The 20,627-nt window shown below is 50.9% G+C and overlaps 1 protein-coding gene across 1 annotated transcript; it reads left to right on the top strand.

The window, feature by feature from the left end:
* The first annotated feature begins 12,881 nt into the window (after nt 1-12,881).
* LOC127034052 (C-factor-like) lies at nt 12,882-19,379 on the top strand. The gene is made up of 6 exons (XM_050922488.1): nt 12,882-13,028; nt 13,497-13,548; nt 15,878-16,065; nt 17,952-18,110; nt 18,608-18,727; nt 19,247-19,379. The coding sequence occupies exons 1-6, from the start codon at nt 12,882-12,884 to the stop codon at nt 19,358-19,360; spliced, it is 780 nt and encodes a 259-aa protein (XP_050778445.1). The 3' UTR covers nt 19,361-19,379.
* The last annotated feature ends 1,248 nt before the right edge of the window (nt 19,380-20,627 follow it).

Genomic DNA, 20,627 nt, shown 5'->3' with positions numbered 1-20,627 from the left:
AACACTGTTTATTAACTATTATTTATCATTACGGTATTTTTATTACATTATGAAAACACTCTTCCAAGATCTCACTTTTGTATCTTGTAGCACTTTTGATTAAGCCTGTTATAAGACAAGGCTCCTATCTGAGGTGCCAGTAGAAAAAAGAGTTGCAGGGATGAAGCCCCCCATGCACCCCAAGGCCAGGGGAGGCACCTCCAGAAAATGGGGGAGCCCGCAGGGGCTGCCAGAAAAAAAGCAGAGGGACCCACGGGGGGCGCTGACGCGGGGGTGTCACGTGACCCTCATTGCCCCCCCCCCCCCGCGCCTCTGGCTCCTATGTTTCATCAAGGAGTATCAGATGTGAAACAGCAGGAAGGTATTTAAGAAGCCAATTCAAAGAGTTCCTCCTACACAAGCATTCAGGTCTTGAGCAGTTCAGGCAAACAACGCACGTTACAACAAAGCTTAAACTTGTTCTTCATGATAATTTTAAAAACAAGACTAGCTGCCTATTTAATTTAAAAAACAACAAAAAATATCCACCTCCCTTTCTATTACCTATAAGGAGTCTTGAAGTTTAAATCTCCTCAGTGTGATAGATATGCTTGCTTCGATCTGCTTAGCTCTTGGAAGTCCCCAAGGCTCTGGGCTGCTGGCCCCGTGCTGCCTGGGGTCCCTATGGACAGCTCTGTCCGCCATTAGGGATTTTTTTCCCGAGAACCCCCTGTAACATTTTGTGAACTCCGTTTGGGAACCAGTGTCCTAGAATGAAGCAGTCCAAATGTCTTGCTTTCTAAAAGATAGGTAATGAGGGCGTGTTTCATTTCTTCTGGCCGAAGAAATGAATTGCACCTGTAAAGGATGTTGTAATTTGAGGAATCCAGGTTCCCTTCTTTTACACATATCCATTTCACAGATCCCTGGACTCCCTGCTCCCTTCCCCAAAACTTTTAATGTCATTTCTACCCACGGACACATGTATCTGCCAATCACTGTTGGCCAGAACAACACCATCAACCCGGCCAGATGTGTCTTTATCTGCTTGTCCTTCAGCCTCAACAGCAAATATTGTACTGCCATGCAAGTTACAGGATTAATTGGGGTTCTCTCATCTAAATTGCTAAAGAACCAGTTAATCTGCTCTTCACTCAGGTAGGAAGTAACTTAATAGCTGTAACCAGTGCAGATTCAGTATTACTGTCAAGAACAAAAGCAGGTGGGATTTTCTGAACAGGGAAATTATATTTTCAGGCACAGTGACTGAAAACACTCATGTCCCATTGGTGCAGACCTGGCTCCATTTACACATGTAATGGGTACTGCATAGACCAATTACAGAACATAAACCTACAGTACAGTAGGCAGGGGGATTTCATTTGGGAGAACATTTTCCTGGGGGGGGGGGAAATCGCTCTGTTGCCTGTTCTTAATTGATGGGAATAGAATTTTATCCCTATACTGAAAGGGCAGGGAATAGTGCTCGTATTTGAAACAACAGGAAGTTGATTGGCTTTACACATTTTGTAAAACCCAAATAAGGAATTTGGACATTCCTGGCTTTGGACAGAGAGAAAAGCAAACAATCACATTTCTTCTCTTTTTAATATGGCCCTGATTCTGCAAATATTTGTGCACATGAGATATTTCACGTTAAGAGAAGATTTTTTAAAATGTAAGCGCTTGATCCTGGTACTATACCCATGAGGATACCCGCTGAGTCAAAGCAATTATTCCTAGGAATAAAGTTACCCCAGTGCATAAGTGTTTGCAGGATCAGTCTGTAACTGCCTTCATCTCTCATAGGCTTTGTATTATACTACAAGTAGATTAATATTAAAGAGAGCTTAGGTCTAAACAATACTCCTTCCCCCATTGTGTTTTTTTCTTTATTAAAAGTTAATCTGAAGACAATGTCTTGACCAAGGGCAAGTCATGCCTGACCAACCTGATTGCTTTCTATGATGAGATCATTGGCTCTGTGGATAACGGTGGATGTGATGTATCTTGACTTTAGCAAAGCTTTTGTTATTGTCTCCCACAATATTCTTGCTGGCAAGTTAAAGAAGTCTGGGCTGGATGAATGGACTATAAGGTGGGTAGAAAGCTGGCTAGACTGTTGGCTCAGCAGGTAGTGATCAATGGCTCCATGTCTAGTTGACAGCCGGTATCAAGCGGAGTGCCCCAAGGGTCGGTCCTGGGGCTGGTTGTGTTCAACATCTTTATTATTGATCTGGATAATGGGATTAATTGCACCCTCAGGAAGTTTGCAGATGACACTAAGATGCGAGGGGAGAGGTAGATACGCTGAAGGGTAGGGATAGAGTCCAGAGTGACCTAGACAAATTAGAGGATTGGGCCAAAAGAAATCGGATGAGGTTCAACAAGGACAAGTGCAGATTCCTGCACTTTGGATGGAAGAATCCCATGCACTGCTGCAGGCTGGGGACCGAGTGGCCAAGCAGCAGTTCTGCAGAAAAGGACCTGGGGATTACAGTGAATGCAAAGCTGGATATGAGTCAGCAGTGTGGCCTTGTTGCATTTTGGGCTGTATAAGTAGGGGCATTGCCAGCAGATCGAGGGACGTGATCATTCCCCTCTATTCGACATTGGTGAGGCCTCATCTGGAGTCCTGTGTCCAGTTTTGGGCCCGACACTACAAGAAGGATGTGGACAAATTGGAAAGAGTCCAGCAGAGGGCAACAAAAATGATTAGGGGGCTGGAGCACATGACTTATGAGGAAAGGCTGAGGGAACTGGGATTGTTTAGTCTGCAGAAGAGAAGAATGAGGGGGGATTTGATAGCTGCTTTCAACTACCTGAAAGGGGGATCCAAAGAGGAGGGAGCTCCGCTCTTCTCAGTGGTGGCAGATGACAGAACAAGGCGTAATGGTCTCAAGTTGCAGTGAGGGAGGTTTAGGCTGGATATTAGGAAACACTATTTCACTAGGAGGGTGGTGAAGCACTGGAATGGGTTCCTGTCATAAACAGATTGTTAAGGGTTAATGTCTCTTGTACCTGTAAAGAGTTACAAGCAGGGAACGGGACACCTGACCAGAAGACCACTCAGAAGACAAGATACTTTTAAATTTGGGTGGAAGGAAGTTTTTGTGTGTTCTTTGTCCATTGTGGGTTCTTCTCTCGGAGGGTCTGAGAGAGACCAGACATTAATGCAGGCTCTCTAAGTTTCTTTTCTATTAGTAAGTAAAAACAGGCGGTTTAGGTTTTTTGATTGTTTTACTCTATTTGCAATTGTGGATCTGGCTGGTTAACTTTTATATGTGTAGTTGCTGGGAATATTTTGATTTGTATTGGTACTGGGGGGAAGTCTCTTTCTGGTGTCTGTAAGCTATAGGACCCTGTAATATTTACATCTTGAAGTTACAGAGATAATTCTTTACTTTTCCTTTCTTTTATTAAAAGATTTCTTTTTAGAGAACCTGACTGATTTTGTTTTGTTTCCCTTGTTTTAGTCCAGGGGATTGGGATTACTCACCAGGACAGGTGTGGGGGAGACGGGAGGGGGAGAGATAGAATTTCTCTTTGTTTTCCTTGAATCTGTTTCCCTCTTTGTGGAAGGGAAGGGAGATGCTTCTCTGTATGGTGATTTAAGAGGCTGGATCAGTATCTCTCAGAATAGCCCAGGGACGGAAATTCTGGGAGGGCAAAGGTGGGGGGAATGGTTTATTTCTCCTTGTTTTAAGAACCCAAGGGATCTGGGTTCTTGGGGTCCCCAGGGAAGGTTGGGGAGGTCAGAGTGCCCCAAAACACTATATTTTTGGGTGGTGGCAGGGCTATCAGGTCTAAGCTGGTAATTAAGCTTAGAGGATTCAGGTGCTAGTATCTCATTTTCTGAACTCTTAAGGTTCAGATCTGAGGAGGAATGCTATGACAGTTCCCTAGGGAGGTGGTGGAATCTCCATCCTAAGAGGTTTTTAAGGCCCAGCTTGTCAAAGCCCTGGCTGGGATGATTTAGTTGGTGTTGGTCCTGCTTTGAGCAGGGGATTGGAAGCCTTTCTGGAAGCAAGATCTCTCCCTGCTGGGAAGGCTGTCAGGATGCCAGAGGAGGAGCGCAGAAGGAGAGCATGAGGGGAAGGATGCCAAGAAACAAGTCTGGGTCCTACATAAACTCAGCCACCTGGCAGTGATCTTGGGCTGTAGCTCACAGACACACTAACCTTGCCAGATGGCGCTCTGCTGCCGGGAGGAATAAATGCAGCGCATAGGCTGGCGCACCACAGCCTGTCTGGTGCCAATGAGCTAGGGTGACCAGACAGCAAGTGTGAAAAATCGGGATGGGAGTGGGGGGTAATAGGAGCCTATGTAAGAAAAAGACCCAAAAATTGGGACTGTCCCTATAAAATTGGAACATCTGGTCACCCTAAAATGAGCGCTCTGAGGGCCATAAAACCAGTGCTGTGCAGGAGTCACTACACCCGGAGCTGGGATCCCCTGAGTACCTCCTGGTGTAAATGCATGGTGCCTCAGGCCAGGTCTGCTCTATAACCTCACAATCAGTGTGCCCACGCTGCTCAGCCACTGCCCTGTGCAACTCGGTCCTCCCAGCCTAGCCTCTGGGGTGGACAGCGCTATGTGGGCGGGAGGGTGTCTCCACGCACACAGCTCAGGCCGCTCGCGGAGGTGGTGTAACCATGCTGACGGGAGACGCTCTGCCCACAGTGCAGCAATGTCCTCGCTGAATGCCACAGTGGCTGGGTTTCAAGTGCAGACCTGCCCTGCGTACCCCTTTGGGCAGCTCTGCAGGGGCTGGCTTTGGACTAGCAGCCGTGGGAGTTACTGGGGTGGGGCTACCTGCCATTTGTGGCTGGGAGATTGTCGGCTTGGAGTTCAGGGAGCGCCCCTCTCTGCCATACTGCGCACAGGTGTGAACAGAACATGGCTATTGATGGTCACGCTCATTCCAGACCAGCAATCCGAGTCGATCGCGCTCCCTTGGTACTGACGGAAGCAACAGAAACAGAGCTGAAATCGGCTAAGTGCCACCCACCGCCAGGGAGATGCTCCCGCCTGTGTGATAAATAAGGTGGGGGGCAGGGGGAGCTCCCTTTGATGGACACCCAGCCAGCCAGTTAGCTGTAAAATCCCTCTTGGTGGCTGTTCTCTACTTGCTTTTCCTGTAATGGGTTAAAATGTCCCCCAGGTAAGAAAAAAAACTGGGCACCTGACCAAAAGAGCCAATGGGACGGTAGAGCTTTTGGTAGAGATTTTTAAAATTGGGAAAGAAACTTTTCCTTTGTCTCTTTTTCTCTCTGGGCTGCAGGGACACGGAGCAGCAATGCTATAAGCAGGAATGCTGTGTAAGGTTTGAACCAGATATGAAAAATTATCTTCCATGCCTAGAAGGAATCACTGGGACAGGGAATGTTTAGATAAACGTGATCAGGTTTATTTCTTTATTTTGTCTCATGGATCTCCTCTGTGCTAACCGCAGATGCTTTTGTTTGCTTGTAACCTTTAAGCTGAACCCCCAAGAAAACTATTTTGGGTGCTTAATTTTTGGAATTGCTCTTTTAAAATCTAGCAAAAGCCTAAGTTCCAGATGTATTTTCTTTCTTTTTTATTTTTAATAAAATTTAGCTTTTGAAAGAACAGGATTTGGATTGTTGTGTTCTAAGAGGTTTGTGCTGTTTGATTAGTTGGTGACAACAGCTAATTTCCTTTGTTTTCTTCTCAGCTCTTCCCTGGAGTGGGGGTGAAAGGGCTTGAGGGTACCCCACAGGGAGGAATTCCCAAGTGCTCCTTCCTGGGTCAAAGGGGTTTTTTTTGCATTTGGGTGGTGGCAGCATTTAGCAAGCCAAGGTCAGAGAGAAGCTGTACCCTTGGGAGTTTAGTACAAGCCTGGACTGGCCAGTATTAATTTTTAGAATTCTTGCAGGCCCCCGCCCCCCAACCTTCTGCACTTGGAGTGCCAGAGTGGGGAATCAGCCTGCAACGTAGCTCGCTTTGAGGGGCCCCTTCTATACTATAGCCTCACCCAGAACACTAGGCTGTGGTCTCTGCTAGGGAGCCATTGGTGGCGTTCTCCGTAGGGTAGTGAGGTAGTGCCCCACTGCCCCCACTGACTTAGGGCGAGTAGAAGCATAGCATGTCTATGCCCATGAATGAGGCATGTGCTCAGGAAACCTCTCCTCATTCCCTCCCACTCACCTTCTGAATATTTCCCCTAGTGGCTGCAGCCAAGATGGCTTCAAAGGACCTGTCTGGCCCACCCAGTTAGGCCAGGCCCAGAAACCACCTGCCCAGCCCAGGCCCCCAGAGTGCTGGCCCACCCAGATGGGCCTTGCGCTAGGCCCACAAATCATAGATTATTAGGGTTGGAAGGGACCTTAGGAGGTCTGTCATAGTATAATTCCCAAATCTGGACCTTAGCGTCCAGAATATGGGTACTAGCATAAAGTTCTCTAAGCTTAATTACCAGCTTAGATTCTGTAGCACCGCCACCAATCAGGAATTTTTAGGGCCTGATACCGTCTGGTCCCCCCTAAACCTTCCCAGGGGACGCCGACCCAGATTCCTTGAGTCTCACAACAAAGGGAAATAAACCATTCCCTCCCACCTCTTTACCTGCTCCCAGATCTTTCCAGCCTGGGTACACTAGGAGATACCGTGAGTCAATTCCTTGAAACACAACACAGAGAGATTAAGTTTCTTTCTCCCCTTCTCCCAGAGGCAAAACAGATTCAAGCTGTGTGACTCTAACACAAAGAGGAAATTTATCCTTCCCTTCCCCCCACTAATTCCATGGTATGTACAGACTCAATTTCTTTGAGCCTTAATTAGGAGAGAAAAATCAACAGGTCTTAAAAGCAAAACTTTTAATAAAAAAAAAGAAAGAAAAAAGTAAAAGGTTTATCTCTGCACTTTAGATGGTAAAACAGTTACAGGGTCTTTCAACTTATAAACAATAGAAAGAAACTTTCTCCAGCAGAAACACAATTTAAGCTACTTCCAGCAAGTACACATATGTAAATGAAAAAAAAACATATTAAAAGACTATGATCGCCTTTTCTTACTTACAATTCTGAATAGATAAGAGACTGTAGCAGGGAGATTGGCAGAAACCTGGTTTCACCTCTAGTCCCGTCCAGGACCCAGAGAGAACAAAGCCAAACCCAAAACCCACAAACAAAGGCTTCCCTCCTACGAGATTTTAAAATATCTTGTCTCCTCATTGGTCCTCTGGTCAGGTGTTACAGGTCACTGTTTGTTAACCCTTTACAGGTGAAAGAGACATTAACCCTTAGCTATCTGTTTATGACAAGGTCATCTAGTTCAACCCCCCTGCTGAAAGCAGGACCAATACCCAACTAAATCCCCAAATGACCCTCTCAAGGATTGAGCTCACAACCCTGGGTTTAGTAGGCCAATGCTCAAACCACTGAACTATCCCTCCCCTCACAAAGGTCAGTCCACCAGGCCTGGGCTCACAAAAGGGCCGTCCCCTGATATTCTTGGTGCCTAATATCAGTCCATTTATTACTGCTTTCATAGTCCAGCTAATCTGAGAAGGCCTCAGTGAGAATACCGCAAACCCACACCTGCTCTGTATACCTACCAGAGAGAGATGTGTGGTTCTCAACACCCCCATAAGCAACCCAAACTCTACACTCAGTACAAATATTGCATTGAGTGAGAACAAAAGGGAGCCTTCAGCTGCTGATGTTGGAGAGAGGGAAGCTGTTTTTTCTTGGCAAACTGGCCCAAAGTTCTCACGGAGTGCTGGGTACCTGGAGAACTTGTGTGTGCAAAGCTCAGCTACTTGTGTGCATGAGCAATCAGGAGCAGCTCAGTTCAAGAAGCCCTTGCCCCGCTTTCCCCATCACTCACAAAGTGCCACTCTAGGCCAGTTTCCAAGACAAATTGCCGGTGATAAGGAAGCAGTTTGAAAAAAGAATGGCATCTCTCCAGTTGCTGGAAAAGCAAAACATCACTGATATGGAAAGAGAATGACATATATTCAATTGCAGGGACTAGAAGTTAAGGCAAAAGTCGACAGACTTAAGCTCGAGCTCAAAAGAATAAAGGAACAACAGGACCTGTATCATCCTGAAAAGCCAGCTCCTCTCAACGACAAAGATGGGGCTAGAATCTGTCCAGTTTGGAACAGTGTTGGTTTGTTGTTTGACTCTAAGCAGTTGTCTGTGTGTAACCAAATTTACCTCATCACTGACATCTTTTATGTAAATACTTTTACTGTGAGCTCGGGTGAAGGTCACCCCATAACTTGTGCAGAGAATGTAAAAATCAATGGGAAAAGCTGTTTAGGGCAAATTACAGCTGCTAACATCTCTTTTGTTAAAGCGGATCTTGTCAAAGAGGAGGATTGTTCACCAGATAAGAGTGAATACTGTAATCCTCTATGAGTTTACTGTAAGGGTATTCTACACTACGAAATTAGGCTGATTTTATAGAAGTTGATTTTTAGAAATTGATTTTATACAGTCGATTGCATACGTCCACACTAAGCGCATTAAGTTGGTGGAGTGCGTCCTCACTGCCGCGGCTAGTATCAGCTTACAGAGCGGTGCACTGTGGGTAGCTGTCCCACAGTTCCTGCAGTCTCTACTGCCCTTTGAAATTCTGAGTTAAGCTCCCAATATCTGATGGGGCGAAAACTGTCGCAAATGGTTTCGGGTACATTTCCTCAGTCACCCCTCCCTCTGTGAAAGCAATGGCAGGCAATCATTTCACGCCTTTTTTCCTGGGTTACCCATGCAGACACCGTAGCACAGCAAGTACAGAGACCGCTCAGCTCACTGTGACCGCTGCTGTTGCAGGCTGGAGGCTTCTGCCTCAGGCTGCTCTTCCGGACAGCAGAACTGCGTGGTCGCACCTACCCAAGCCTATCCCTTGCTCCCATGGCTCATGAAGCCTGGACAGAAGTAAGGAGCAGTTCAACTATAGGCTGAGCAAGTGCAGCATGGTGGTAGAATGTGCCTTTGGATGTTTAAAAGCTCAATGGCGGTGTTGGGAAGACTTCAGCGCAACCAGCATTCCCATTGTTATTGCTGCTTGCTGTGTGCTCCATAATTTCTGTGAGAGTAAGGGGGAGACGTTTATGGCAGGGTGAGAGGTTGAGGCAAAGCACTTGACATCTGATTTTGAGCCACCAGACACCAAGGCAATTAGAAGAACACAGCAAGATGTGCTGTGCATCAGAGAGGCTTTGAAAACCAGTTTCGTGACTGGCCAGGCTTCAGTGTGACAGTTGCCTGTGTTTCTCCTTGATGCAAACCTGTCCCTTTGTTGATTTTAATTCCCTGTAAGCCAACCGCCCTCCCTCCTTCGAAATAAAGTACGTTTTGTTTTGAAAACATGCCTTCTTTCTTTCTTAATTAAAAAAAAATATGAGATAAAGGACAAGGTAGCTTGGATGGGGTGGAGGAGAAGGGAAGGACAAGGCCACATTGCTTATTGTAGCCACACTAAAAATCAAACTGTTTGAATGACAGCCTTCTGTTGCTTGGCCAGCCTCTAGAGTGGAGTGATTGGTGCCTGGAGCCTCCCGCCCAGCGTTCTTGGGCATCTGGGTGAGGCGGCTATGGAACATGGGGAGGAGGGTAGGCGGTTATACAGTGGATGCAGTGGCAATCTTTGCTCTTGTTGGCTTTCCTGCAGCTCCAACAGACGCTTCATCATCTCCATTTGCTCCCCCATTAGTCTCAGCATTGCGTCCTGCCTCCGCTCTTCACTCTCACTTAATTCTTTCCTGGCCTCTGCCATTCAATGCCACCCTGCATTAAGCTGTGCCCTATGAGTGCAGGAGGACTGCGTGAGCTCGAAAAACATGTCATTGTGACAGGGCCACCCAGAGGATTCAGGAGGTGTGATGAACTTGGAATGTTCTTAATGTTTTCTCTGAATACTGTGTTGGTGCCTCTGTGTCCCCATGGCAGTTCTTAAGTATCTGGCAGAGCAAAGGGCCAGTGCACCTAAATGCCGGGCACTCTGTCTCCTGGCAACTGATGGCCTGGGCCTCTCCCCTGCAAAGGTGCCAGCTGAAGGTGTTGGAGACAAAGAGATCAGGTGACCTCCTGGCCCGGGAAACAAACTGAGCAGAGGAGGAGGGGCTGGAGGGGATTGTTAGTCTGGAGCTGGCTGGGGACAAGGAGTGAAGTGCAGACCTGGAGGTCTGGCTCACTGTCCCCCAGAATGGACCCAGCCTAGAGGTCCGGTTCGCTGTACCTACAAGCTCTGTTTTAGACCCTGTTCCTGTCATCAAATAAACCTCTGTTTTACTGGATGGCTGAGAGTCACGTCTGACTGAGAAGTTGGGGTACAGGACTCTGTGGCTTCCCCAGGACCCCGCCGGGTCGGGCTCGCTGTGGGAAGTGCACGGAGGGGCAGAGCATGCTGAATGCTCCAAGGAGAGACCCAGGAGGTGAAGCCATGTGAGCTTCTTCCCTTAACAAGTCTGCTCCAAGGGAGAGGAGGCTCCCCAAAGTCCTGCCTGGCTTGGTGGGGAGCAGTTCCAGAGCATCGCCTGGTCACTCCATGACAGGAGGCCTGGAGTCTTTGGAGGCGGGCGCCCTCGACTTTGGCGGTAATTCGACGGTGGGGGATCCTTCCACTCCAAGACCAGCCGCCGAAGTCCCCTGAAGACCTGCGGCGGGGACCCCTGCTGCCGAAATACCACTGAAGACCCGGCACTTCAGCGGCGGGTCCTGCTTCGGTGGTAATTCGGTGTTGGAGAGTTCTTCCACTCTGGGGCAGAAGGACCCCCCCACTGCCGAAAACCCGGAGCTGAAGAAGCTCTGGGGGCCCGGGCCCCACCAGAGTTTTCCGGAGCCCCCGGAGCGAGTGAAAGACCCTGCTCCAGGGATCCCACAAAACTCTCATGGGGGCTCCTGTGAGGCCCGAGGCCTGGGGCAAACTGCCCCACTTCCCCCTCCCGCTGGGCGGCCCTGCATTGCGAGAGCATTTTTTTTGCCTTCTAATCTGCGATAAACTCAGGGATGGAGATGATAGGGGGAGCGTAGAAACATTCTACACACTACGATTCTGGGGGGACTGCATGGTCACCTCTGCAACTACGTGCTGCTGAGCTCACCACGCTGACCAAACGGGAAATGAAATTCAAAAGTTCCTGGGGCTTTTCCTGTGTACCTGACTAGTGCATCGGAGTTCAAAGTGCTGTCCAGAGCGGTCACAATGGAGCACTCTGGGATAGCTCCCGGAGGCCAATACCGTTGATTTGCATCTGCACTACCCCAAATTCAACCCAACAAGGTCGATTTTAGTGCTACTCCCCTTGTTGGGGAGGATCACAAACTCGATTTTAACAGCCCTTTAGGTCGACGGAAAGGGGTTGTTTGTGTGGTTGTCACATTTAAATCGACCTAACGGGGCTAAATTCAACCTAAGCCCATAGCGTAAACCAGAGCTAAGTGTGCCTTTAGCCAGAATCCCTCGTGACTGGAATGGTGCTAAACATGGAGTTGTAGCTGGTGTAAGGAAGCTATTCCCTAAGGATCTTTTGATTGGTGATAATATTACAGCTTTGTTCAGTCAGGCTGATGTCATAAATCAGTCACAGAAAAAAAATAACCCTAAACCTGTGTCTACAGGGGCAAGGACTTGCCTGTGGAGTGTTTCACCGAATGTTTGTCAGAGGAAGATGGCTGTTTATCTGTGCAAAGAAGCAGTGCATATGCGGGAGAAATTGCTGAGTGTCTGATATCTCAGAAGTGAATCTGGCATTAGATAAGTCTCAGGAAAATGTTTCTCTAGAGCAAATTAAAGTTGGTGATCAGGGTAAAGCCCTGACTGAGGAAGGAAGGGGACAGTCTTGGTGCGTGTTGGATTGTTGGCTAATAAAGCTTGGGAAAATATGCTTAACCAATGGAAAAGTGATTTGCTTAAAGAAGCTCAGTATAATGTGGAGAATAGCAGTTTATCTGTTGGGAGTGGCAACTTGCCTGTTATATTACTTATACCAGAGGTGGCAAACTACAGCCTGCAGGCCACAGCTGGCCCGCGGGACCCTCCTGCCCGGCCTCTGAGCTCCTGGCCCAGGAGGCTGCCCCCTGCGCCTCCCCACTGTGCACCTCCCCCACAGCCTCAGCTCACTGCATCCCCGATGCAATGCTATGGGCAGCGGGACTTTGAGCTCTTGCCAGGCAGCACAGCTGCAGAGCCGCAGTCTGACCCGGTGTTCTGTGCGGAGTGGTAGATTAAAGCCTAAAATCAGAAGCCCGGTACCATGCGCATGGGTGTAGTTAAAGTTTCATAACGTTGATGCACTAACTGTGGACAATGTTAAATTGAGACCCTAACCTATGTGGAGTGTGCTGCACAGCCTGGGCTTTTCCCCAGTCTTCATAGGACAATAAAATGTAGGGGTCTTGCCCTGCAGTACCTTATAACAGATCACTTCTCTGTTAAACTACGTCCCACAGCCTCTGAAACGTTTAGTAGGTGCCATGCGGCTCAACCAAGTCAGGGGAGTGGAGAATGAGTTTCACCATGTTGAATATTAACTTGCCCAAACTCTTATTACTTCTGTGAGAGATTGCAAACCCTGCCCAGTGTAAAAGTCACCCCGTGAAAATGCACGAATCCATCCGATCCCTAAAGCTTCCAATCAGCCTCTCCCCCACCCCCTGCCATCTCCTTTTCTGCACTGCACAGCTCCTCCCTTCTGGGGAGCTCCTCCAATCCATGGTGACTCCCACACCCCTGCTGGGGAAGCCTCTGCTCAGCTTCCAGCGATTTTACTCTGCGTGAGAGAGGCTCCAGGCCTTGATGTGGAATCAGGGAGCTGGCACCCAGGAGTCAGACGCTGTGTAACCCCAGGTGCAGGGGACGTGGGGGCCAGAACTAGCCCAGCTCTCGCTGAGCACAGGCCCTGCCAGCTGGGGCACAGGCAGGCGAGGACCATGGCTGGCTTTAATGTCCGCAGCGTTCTGGTGACTGGGGCCAATCGGGGAATCGGCCTGGAGCTCGTCAAGCAGTTTCTGGAGAAATCAAACCCACCCGAGTGGGTCTTTGCGACCTGCCGGGACCCGAAGGGAGAGCGAGCACAGGTGAGAACGGGGCGAGGTGAGAGGGAGTTAGCTGTACCTGGTGGTGGGGGAATCTAAGTGAGGGGCCTCCAGCACTTGGAGCCAAAAGCAACAGGCCCGAGCAGGAGGGGATTTCAGCCTCTGCTCCAGCCTGACACTCCCTGGCGCATAAGGCTGGGGACGAGTTCTGCACGGGACACATGCAAAGCTAGCACAGCGCATTGAGGGAGCGGGTGGGGAGCACAGGTGCCTGTCTCCTAAAGGGAACAGGGAAACATATCCCTGGCTTGACCACACTGAGCTAGATGATGCCGGTTTAGACACCCTGCTGCAGACCCCGAAAGCCAGGGCTGGACCCTGCGCATGGGAACTTTGCAGGCAGATGTTGACTTAGTCCAGGGTAGCAGCAGGGAGCTGGACTCTGCAAGGCCTGACCGTCCCTGCGGGCTGACGGCTCTGTCAATAATCATTGACTTTATTTTCTTCCAGCAATTGAAGAACTTGGCGTCCAGGCATCCGAACCTGGCGATCGTTGCGCTAGGTAGGTGCCCTGCCCTGGGTCCGGAGCTGAGGCTCCCTTGCTCTGGGTCCCTTTGTTCCCTGTTCCCCATCCCCCTGTCTCCATGTTCCTGTTCCTTGCCTGGTTGGGAGCCACTGTTAGTGTTAATCCTGCCTAGGTGTTAGTGAAGGGGAGGGTGCCTAGCAGCCACCCTTCTCAGCAGAGGAATTGCCAGGTCTCCTACGTCCCACTCAGGCTTTCTGGGCTTGGTCAGGAGGAGGCCCAGGAAGTTCCTGGTATTTGCAGATTGTCCTGCGTGCCAGACAGGCAGGGAAGGGATGATTTTGATTGAGACAGTGGCTGCCTGGGCCTTGTATGAGCCTGGCTGGTTTGGGTCTGAACAGGCCTCGCTCTCTTGGAGACAGATTTGCTTTCGTAGACTCATAGATTCAAAGAATATCAGGGTTGGAAGAGGCCTCAGGAGGTCATCTAGTCCAATCCTCTGCTCAAAACAGGACCAGTTCCTAACTAAATCATCCCAGCCAGGGCTTTGTCAAGCTGGGTCTTGAAAACCTCTAAGGAAGGAGATTCCACTACCTCCCTAGGTAACCCATTCCAGTGCTTCACCCCCCTCCTAGCGAAATAATGTTGCCTAGTATCCAACCAAAACATCCCTCACTGAAACTTGAGACCATTGCTCCTTGTTCTGTCATCAGCCACCACTGAGAACAGTCTAGATCCATCCTATTTGGAACCCTCCTTCAGGTAGTTGAAGCTTTGGAATCAAGGAATCAGTTTCATGAACAGGGAACCAATCCCAGCCTAGGGATCCTGCTAGTGCCAGATTAACAAACTAGGCCAATGGCCAGGGACCAAATTCATGGGGGAGCAGCCCTGGCTCAGGCAGTAACCATAAAGTGGCTGGTCTGGTCGTGCCTTTGATCTGCTGGGACCAGCTGCTTATCCTGCTGATGCTTGGAGTGCTGCTCACATGACTGAGGCTGGGGGGAGCAGGGCCAAATCTGAGTGAGTGGTACAGTGACTTCACACATAGGGTCACACCAGTGCTCAGGGTGAAAATCATAGATTATTAGTTTTGGAAAAGACCTCAGGAGATCATCTAGTCCAACCTTCTGCTCAAAGTTGGACCAACCCCCAAATGGCACCCTCAAGGATTGAGTTCACAACTCTAGGTTTAGCAGGCTAATGCTCAAACCACTGAGCTAGCCCTCCCCTCCTTCAGTAATAGACCGCTTGAAGTAGGGTTAACAACCTTTCAGGACTGTCCTGGATTCTCCAGGAATTAAAAATTTACGTTTAATTAATGATTGTCATGTGATGAAACCTCCAGCAATACCTCACACCAAACTTGGCAACCCTCCCTTGAAGGGGCCCAGCCTATCACCCCTCATGTGACCCCCTCTGCCCAGCCCCTCAGTGGCACCCACTCTCAGACCGCTCGCCTAATCCCCACCGCTCAACGACCTTCCTCCCCCTAGAACCCACCCTGTCAGCCCTCATGTGATCCCTGCACATCACGTGATGCCAGGGTCCCGCCCCTCACTGACGTCATCATGGGGGCCCAGCCTGTCACCCCTCATGTGAACCCCTGCCTGCAGTGACACCCCCGGGGGGACCCAGCCTATCGCCCCCCAGACTCATCCCCCCTTTCCCGCAGCCCACATGCCACTGAGACCCGCCCATCTGCTCCATCCCGAGCCCCTCCTGGCTTGTCCGATGTTTTCGGTGACGTACCAAAATGACTATCAAGCTCTTTTGTTGATCCAGCTTTTTCAGTAACCTGAAAATGCTGCTGATGGTTCTGTTTTAAAAAAATGCTGCAAACACTTTTTAACAGGAAAAATTGGCATGTTTGAAATGCTGCCAAACAACTGTGCCATCGGGGCACTCTCCCCTGAAGGGTGTTCTCATGGGACGATGAAAGCTGAGTGAGAGTGAGCCTGCCAGAGCTCTGATGGCAGATTTCCAACCCTGCTCACCCCTGGGAAGATCCTGTTGGTCCAACACGCCCTTCCCCCTGCCCCATTAACACTCTCACTGCCTCACTGCTTTGCACTTGCCCCGCTGACTCCTGGTCCTCCCGATTTCACTCTCTGGCTTTGATGCTATCCGTCCTGCCCTTGCCATGGCACTCCCCAGTTCTGGCTAGCTGTGTTCATGAGCTCCCGAGTCGTTAGCATGGCTCTGTAGAGCAGCCTGGGCTTCGGGTCTCCGGGATTAGCGACAGGGTGGAGGAACCACACCTCTGAACTAGGGTGACCAGATGTCCCGATTTCATAGGGACAGTCCTGATTTTTGGGTCATTTTCTTATTTTCACCCTACTCTGAACCCCCTGCTCTGTCTCTATAGAAGCTACTGACCCAGCCAGCATCAAGGCAGCAGCTACCAGAGTTGAGGAGCGTCTGAAAAGCTCGGGACTGAATCTGTTGATAAACAATGCTGGGATAGCAAGGCTGAGCACACTAGAGTCTGAGACACCGGAGGATATGTCCCTGGTGTACGCAACCAACGTGACAGGGCCCCTACTGGTGAGCCAGGTAAGGGCCCTGACAGAGGGCAAGTCGCCGGCTGCTCTGGGGTTTGACTTGGCATAGGCCAGATCTTCTCCCTTCCCCTCAGGGCTCGGGTTCCTGGATCAGTGAGCCAACCTGGTGTGTCTGTGTGTGTGTGTGTGTGTGTTCGGGGTGTGGGGTGCGGTGTTCATCACAGTGTACGTGTCAGGTGCATTATGAGACTGTAACCACCGAGAAATGGACCCAGAGGCCCTAACGCTGCCCTGGTGGGGTCTGAGCCAAGAGTCCAGTTCCTGCAGTAGAGGCCATGTCCTGAGAGCCGGGATGGGCAAACCTTTTTGGCCCGAGAGCCACATCAAGGTTGCAAAACTTTATGGAGGGCCGGGTAGGGAAAGCTGTGCCACTGCTGGACTGGCCTGCTCTATCTCTGTGCGCCAGGGCTGGGTTTTTCAAAGGTGGTTGAAGGAAATGGGCACACAAATCGCGTTGACAGTGAATGAAAGTTGGGCACCTAAATCCCAATCTTACGCTGTGATAAGTTGTCGCTGAAGTGTGTGTTTGCATCTACGTATGAGGTACTTTCCTCTCCCTCAGCAGCCCAGCCTTCTGCAGGGACAGGTATTGGACAAGGCAGTTACTGATGAGGCTGTCTTAGCTCTGATCATAGGTGCTCTGTTTTATACTGAATAGGCCCACAAGTTTTTGCTGCTACTCTTATATTGAGTGTAGGATTTGAAGAAGCCAATTGTATTGACCTAACCGGGCTCTTAATACCTCCGTGTTCAAAGTCCCATTGACTCGGATGGAAGCCGAGCTAGCAGGGGCGGCTCCAGGCACCAGCACGCCAAGCGTATGCCTGGGGTGGCAAGCCACGGAGGCGTTCTGCTCTTCGGTGGCATGCCTGTAGAGGGTCTGCTGGTCCTGCGGCTTCGGCGGACCTCCCGCAGGCGTGCCGCCAAATCCACGGGACCTGGGACCTCCCTGCTGTGTTTGGGGTGGCAAAATACTTGGAGCTGCCCCTGCGAGTCAGGCCAAAGCTGCTGGTATTTGACTATCCTACCCGATTTCTACAGTGTGCTGTAAGTACAGCTCAGCGTATTAGCGAGGAAATACTTCCATGTCAGTGAGTTGAGGCCTCTGTCTAGCACAGATCTAGAGCAGAGGCTTGCAAACGTTTGTACTGGTGACCCTTTCACTCAGCAAGTCTCTGGGTGTGACCCCCCTTGTACATTGAAAACCCTTTTTATATATTTAACACCATTATAAATGCTGGATGTAAAGTGGGGTTTGGGGTGGAGGTCCACGACCCCCCATGTAGTAACCTCGTGAGCCCTTTGATGGTCCTGACCCCGAATTTGAGAACCCCGAGTGTAGAGGGTGTGTACAATCCCACAAGATACTCTGTTCAGGGCTTTAAGGTGGGGAAACAGCACATGATCGGCTGTATCTACACTAGAAACACAACAGCGGTGCCAAAAGAGTTCTTCTGTTGCTGTAATAAATCCACTGCTCTGACAGGTTGTAGCTAGGGCAACGGCAGAATTCTTCCATTGACCTCGCGCTGTCTCCACTGGGGCTTAGGTTGTCTCTCAGAGGTGCAGCCCTTTTCACTCACTTTCTATTGTAAACACTGGCCTGGTACCGGGCTCTCCCGTTCACTGCCAGCGAGGGCAGAATGGGATTACCCAACTCCTAGAAATCAGCCTTTAAAACAGGACTGAGGCTGAACAAGTTGGAGGGCAGGGGGAGAGCATGGGCCAGGAGCAGCAGGCCCAAGGGGCCAGCCTGTGACACCTCTGGGCAACAGCTGGACCCACTTCAATTCAAATCAGAGTCCGCTGGTGAAGAGAGGAATGTGGGTCCTTTCTCCTAAGCTGACCCGGGGGTGCTCTTTTCTCCCCATTGCCCAGGCGTTCCTGCCCTTGCTGAAGAAGGCTGCCCAGGGGAGCCCCCAACCAGGGCTGAGCTGCAGCAAAGCGGCCATTGTTAACATGTCCAGTGACAGCGGCTCCATCACGAATCTCTTTGGCTGGCAGATGGGGCAAGTTGTCTCTTATCGGTGCAGCAAGGTAGGGGGTGTGCCCCCTGGGGCACCAATTCACGCTTGGTCCATGTTCCGCTACAGTAAAGGAGAAAGAAAAGTCTTTCTTGCCTAGGGTAACCAGATGTCCTGATTTTATAGGGACAGTCCCGATTTTTGGGTCTTTTTCACATTTGCTGTCTGGTCACCCTATTCTTGCCCCGTGGTTTATCCCCCAGATTTGACCTGCCAGGCCAGCATTCAGGCCAATCTCACTCTGCTGCCTCTTGTGGGAAGCACGGCCTCCGGGTCACATGATGCTTGGTCACCTGACCCCAGAGCCCAAGCCTTGGAACAGGACTCTGGGTCCTGCACGTGGGCCCATTGCAGTGAGAGGTGGCGACTCAGTAACATGCTGATCATCCCCAGTTGAGAATCACACACTGCAGCTTGCATCAGCTGTCCCCCTTGCTCACCTTTTCCCTGGGAGTGGGTCCCTGCTCTCCTCACATGCTGCTGTCTCTGCTCATGGTGTCTTGCCCACAGGCTGCTCTGAACATGCTCACCAAGTGCCAGTCCTTGGGGTATGAGGGAGACGGGATCCTGAGCATCGCTGTCCATCCTGGCTGGGTGCAGACTGACATGGGGAGTTCAACCCCCGACCAGGTAGGTACTGAGTGGGAGAGGCCAGTCGTAGCCACATGTCAAGGGCAGAAGTTCATCGTAGGGGGAATGGTTACACTGGAGCCTATTCCCTTATCACCCCCGCCCCATATTGATGACACCTCTCAGGGGCTCCCACCCCAGCAATGTGGTCGTCAGAACCCAGCTCCCTGGGGATTCAGTGCTGCGTCCTGGGCGTTGCTTCCCAGGGCTGCCGGTCCCATGGTTCCGTCAGCGCTCAGCATTGCACAACAAACCCTGCCGAGCTGCTGCCTTGAGGAGCTGGAGGGGCAGCAGCTGGTCGTCTGTTTCCATTGGGGCTTAGGTTGTCTCTCAGAGGTTCAGCCCTTTTCAGCTATTTTCTATTGTAAACACTGGCCTGGGACCTGCCTCCCCCATTTACTGCCAGCGAAGGCAGAATGGGATTACCGAGATCCTTTCCCAGATCCTGCCCCGGCTCCTGGTGTCCTGGGCCAGCCCCAGGGCAGGCTTCTCCCCCTCACTCTCCTTTGCCCCCTGCAGGCTCCACTGACGGTGGACGTGAGTGTCCAAGGGATCCTGAACGTGCTTCCAACGCTCTCCAAGAAGGACAACGGAGCCTTTGTGAACTGGGAAGGGAAAGTTCTTCCCTGGTGAGAACCCCCTGACCATGCGACAGGAGCCCTGGGTCAGGTCATTCCAGTTACCACGCCGTCAGCCGTTCCTGTGTCCTCAATAAACCGACTGTTCTAATGCAACAGCCCTGCCATTGGTTGGATTTGTACCATTTAGCCAGCCTGAAAGCTGGGCAAGCGCTAACCCCTCTATGTCCAGCAGAGCGTAAAGGCTGGACTCCCAACCCCGGGGCTGTGCCAGTGCCAGGGCTGTGGCGAGTGAGATCAGGGCAGCTCAGCACCCAGAGGGCAGTAGGGCCAGGTGGTCAGGAAGCTGATTTCAGACTTCCTGCTGAAAGAGTCTGCGAGACAAAGCGGGCTGCAGAGAGCCAGTGAATGGCAAGTGAGGGCCTAGAAACGCCTCCAGAGAGCGAAATGAGATGGCAGGTGCTGCAGGAGAACTGGGGTAGCCCTAAATGTATGGAGACCAGAGCCCGGGCTCAGTACTACAGCAGAGCCAGGGGGCTGGAGTGAGACTGGGGGCTATGGGCAAGGCTGCTCTGGCTCCTTGGAGACCTGCCGATGAAGGAGGGGCTGGCAAGGCTGGGGAGAACCATTCTGTATCCAGTGCAGCTCGGCTCCTGCCAGGCAGTCTGTGGGGTTAGAGCCGTTCTCTGCCTGGCTACAGCTGGCTACCCAGGACATCGGCGCAATAATTGAGCACCTCTCCCCTGTAATGTCTCTGCCTAGCACCTCGCCCATGACACCAGGTGGAGCATCCATGCCAGGCAGCTCCTCGACCTCCCCACCTTGGTGCAGCCCCTCTGGCTTCTGGGCTGGGAACTAGACACTAGCACTGTTCTCCAAAGAACACGACAAACTCTCCCCTGCCCTCTCTCAGCCACACACACAAAGGACACAGGGCTGGGCTGGACCAGACCAGCTTCCTGCACCATATGCAGCTTCGTCCATGTGATTAGTGAGATGGGGGTGAAGCTCCAGTAACCGTTAGCCAATCTCCAAAGACAAAGTGCTGCATGTGCCGGGGCCTGACTTGGAACAATACAAAGCTGCCAGCACAGCCGTGGTCGTACGGAACGGCACAGCCCTTGACAGCAGCCACACTGGAGCCACGTATGAAGCTATGTATTTACCCATGTACGCACACGGGAGGGAGGAAGCTCCATGCGCCGGGCCAGGGCTGACAGGAGAGAGCTGCAGGGCGAGAGGGCTCATGCTGGCAGGGCTCTCTGCACAGGAGGTTCAAATGAGCTGCTCTGCAGGACCTGTTTTACTCTGATTCTGGGGCC

This window comes from Gopherus flavomarginatus, chromosome 14 (genome assembly GCF_025201925.1).
Source record: "Gopherus flavomarginatus isolate rGopFla2 chromosome 14, rGopFla2.mat.asm, whole genome shotgun sequence".
NCBI lineage: Eukaryota > Metazoa > Chordata > Testudines > Testudinidae > Gopherus > Gopherus flavomarginatus.
The sequence above is the reverse complement of the archived record's forward strand: the minus strand, read 5'-3'. Positions and strand labels throughout refer to the sequence as shown.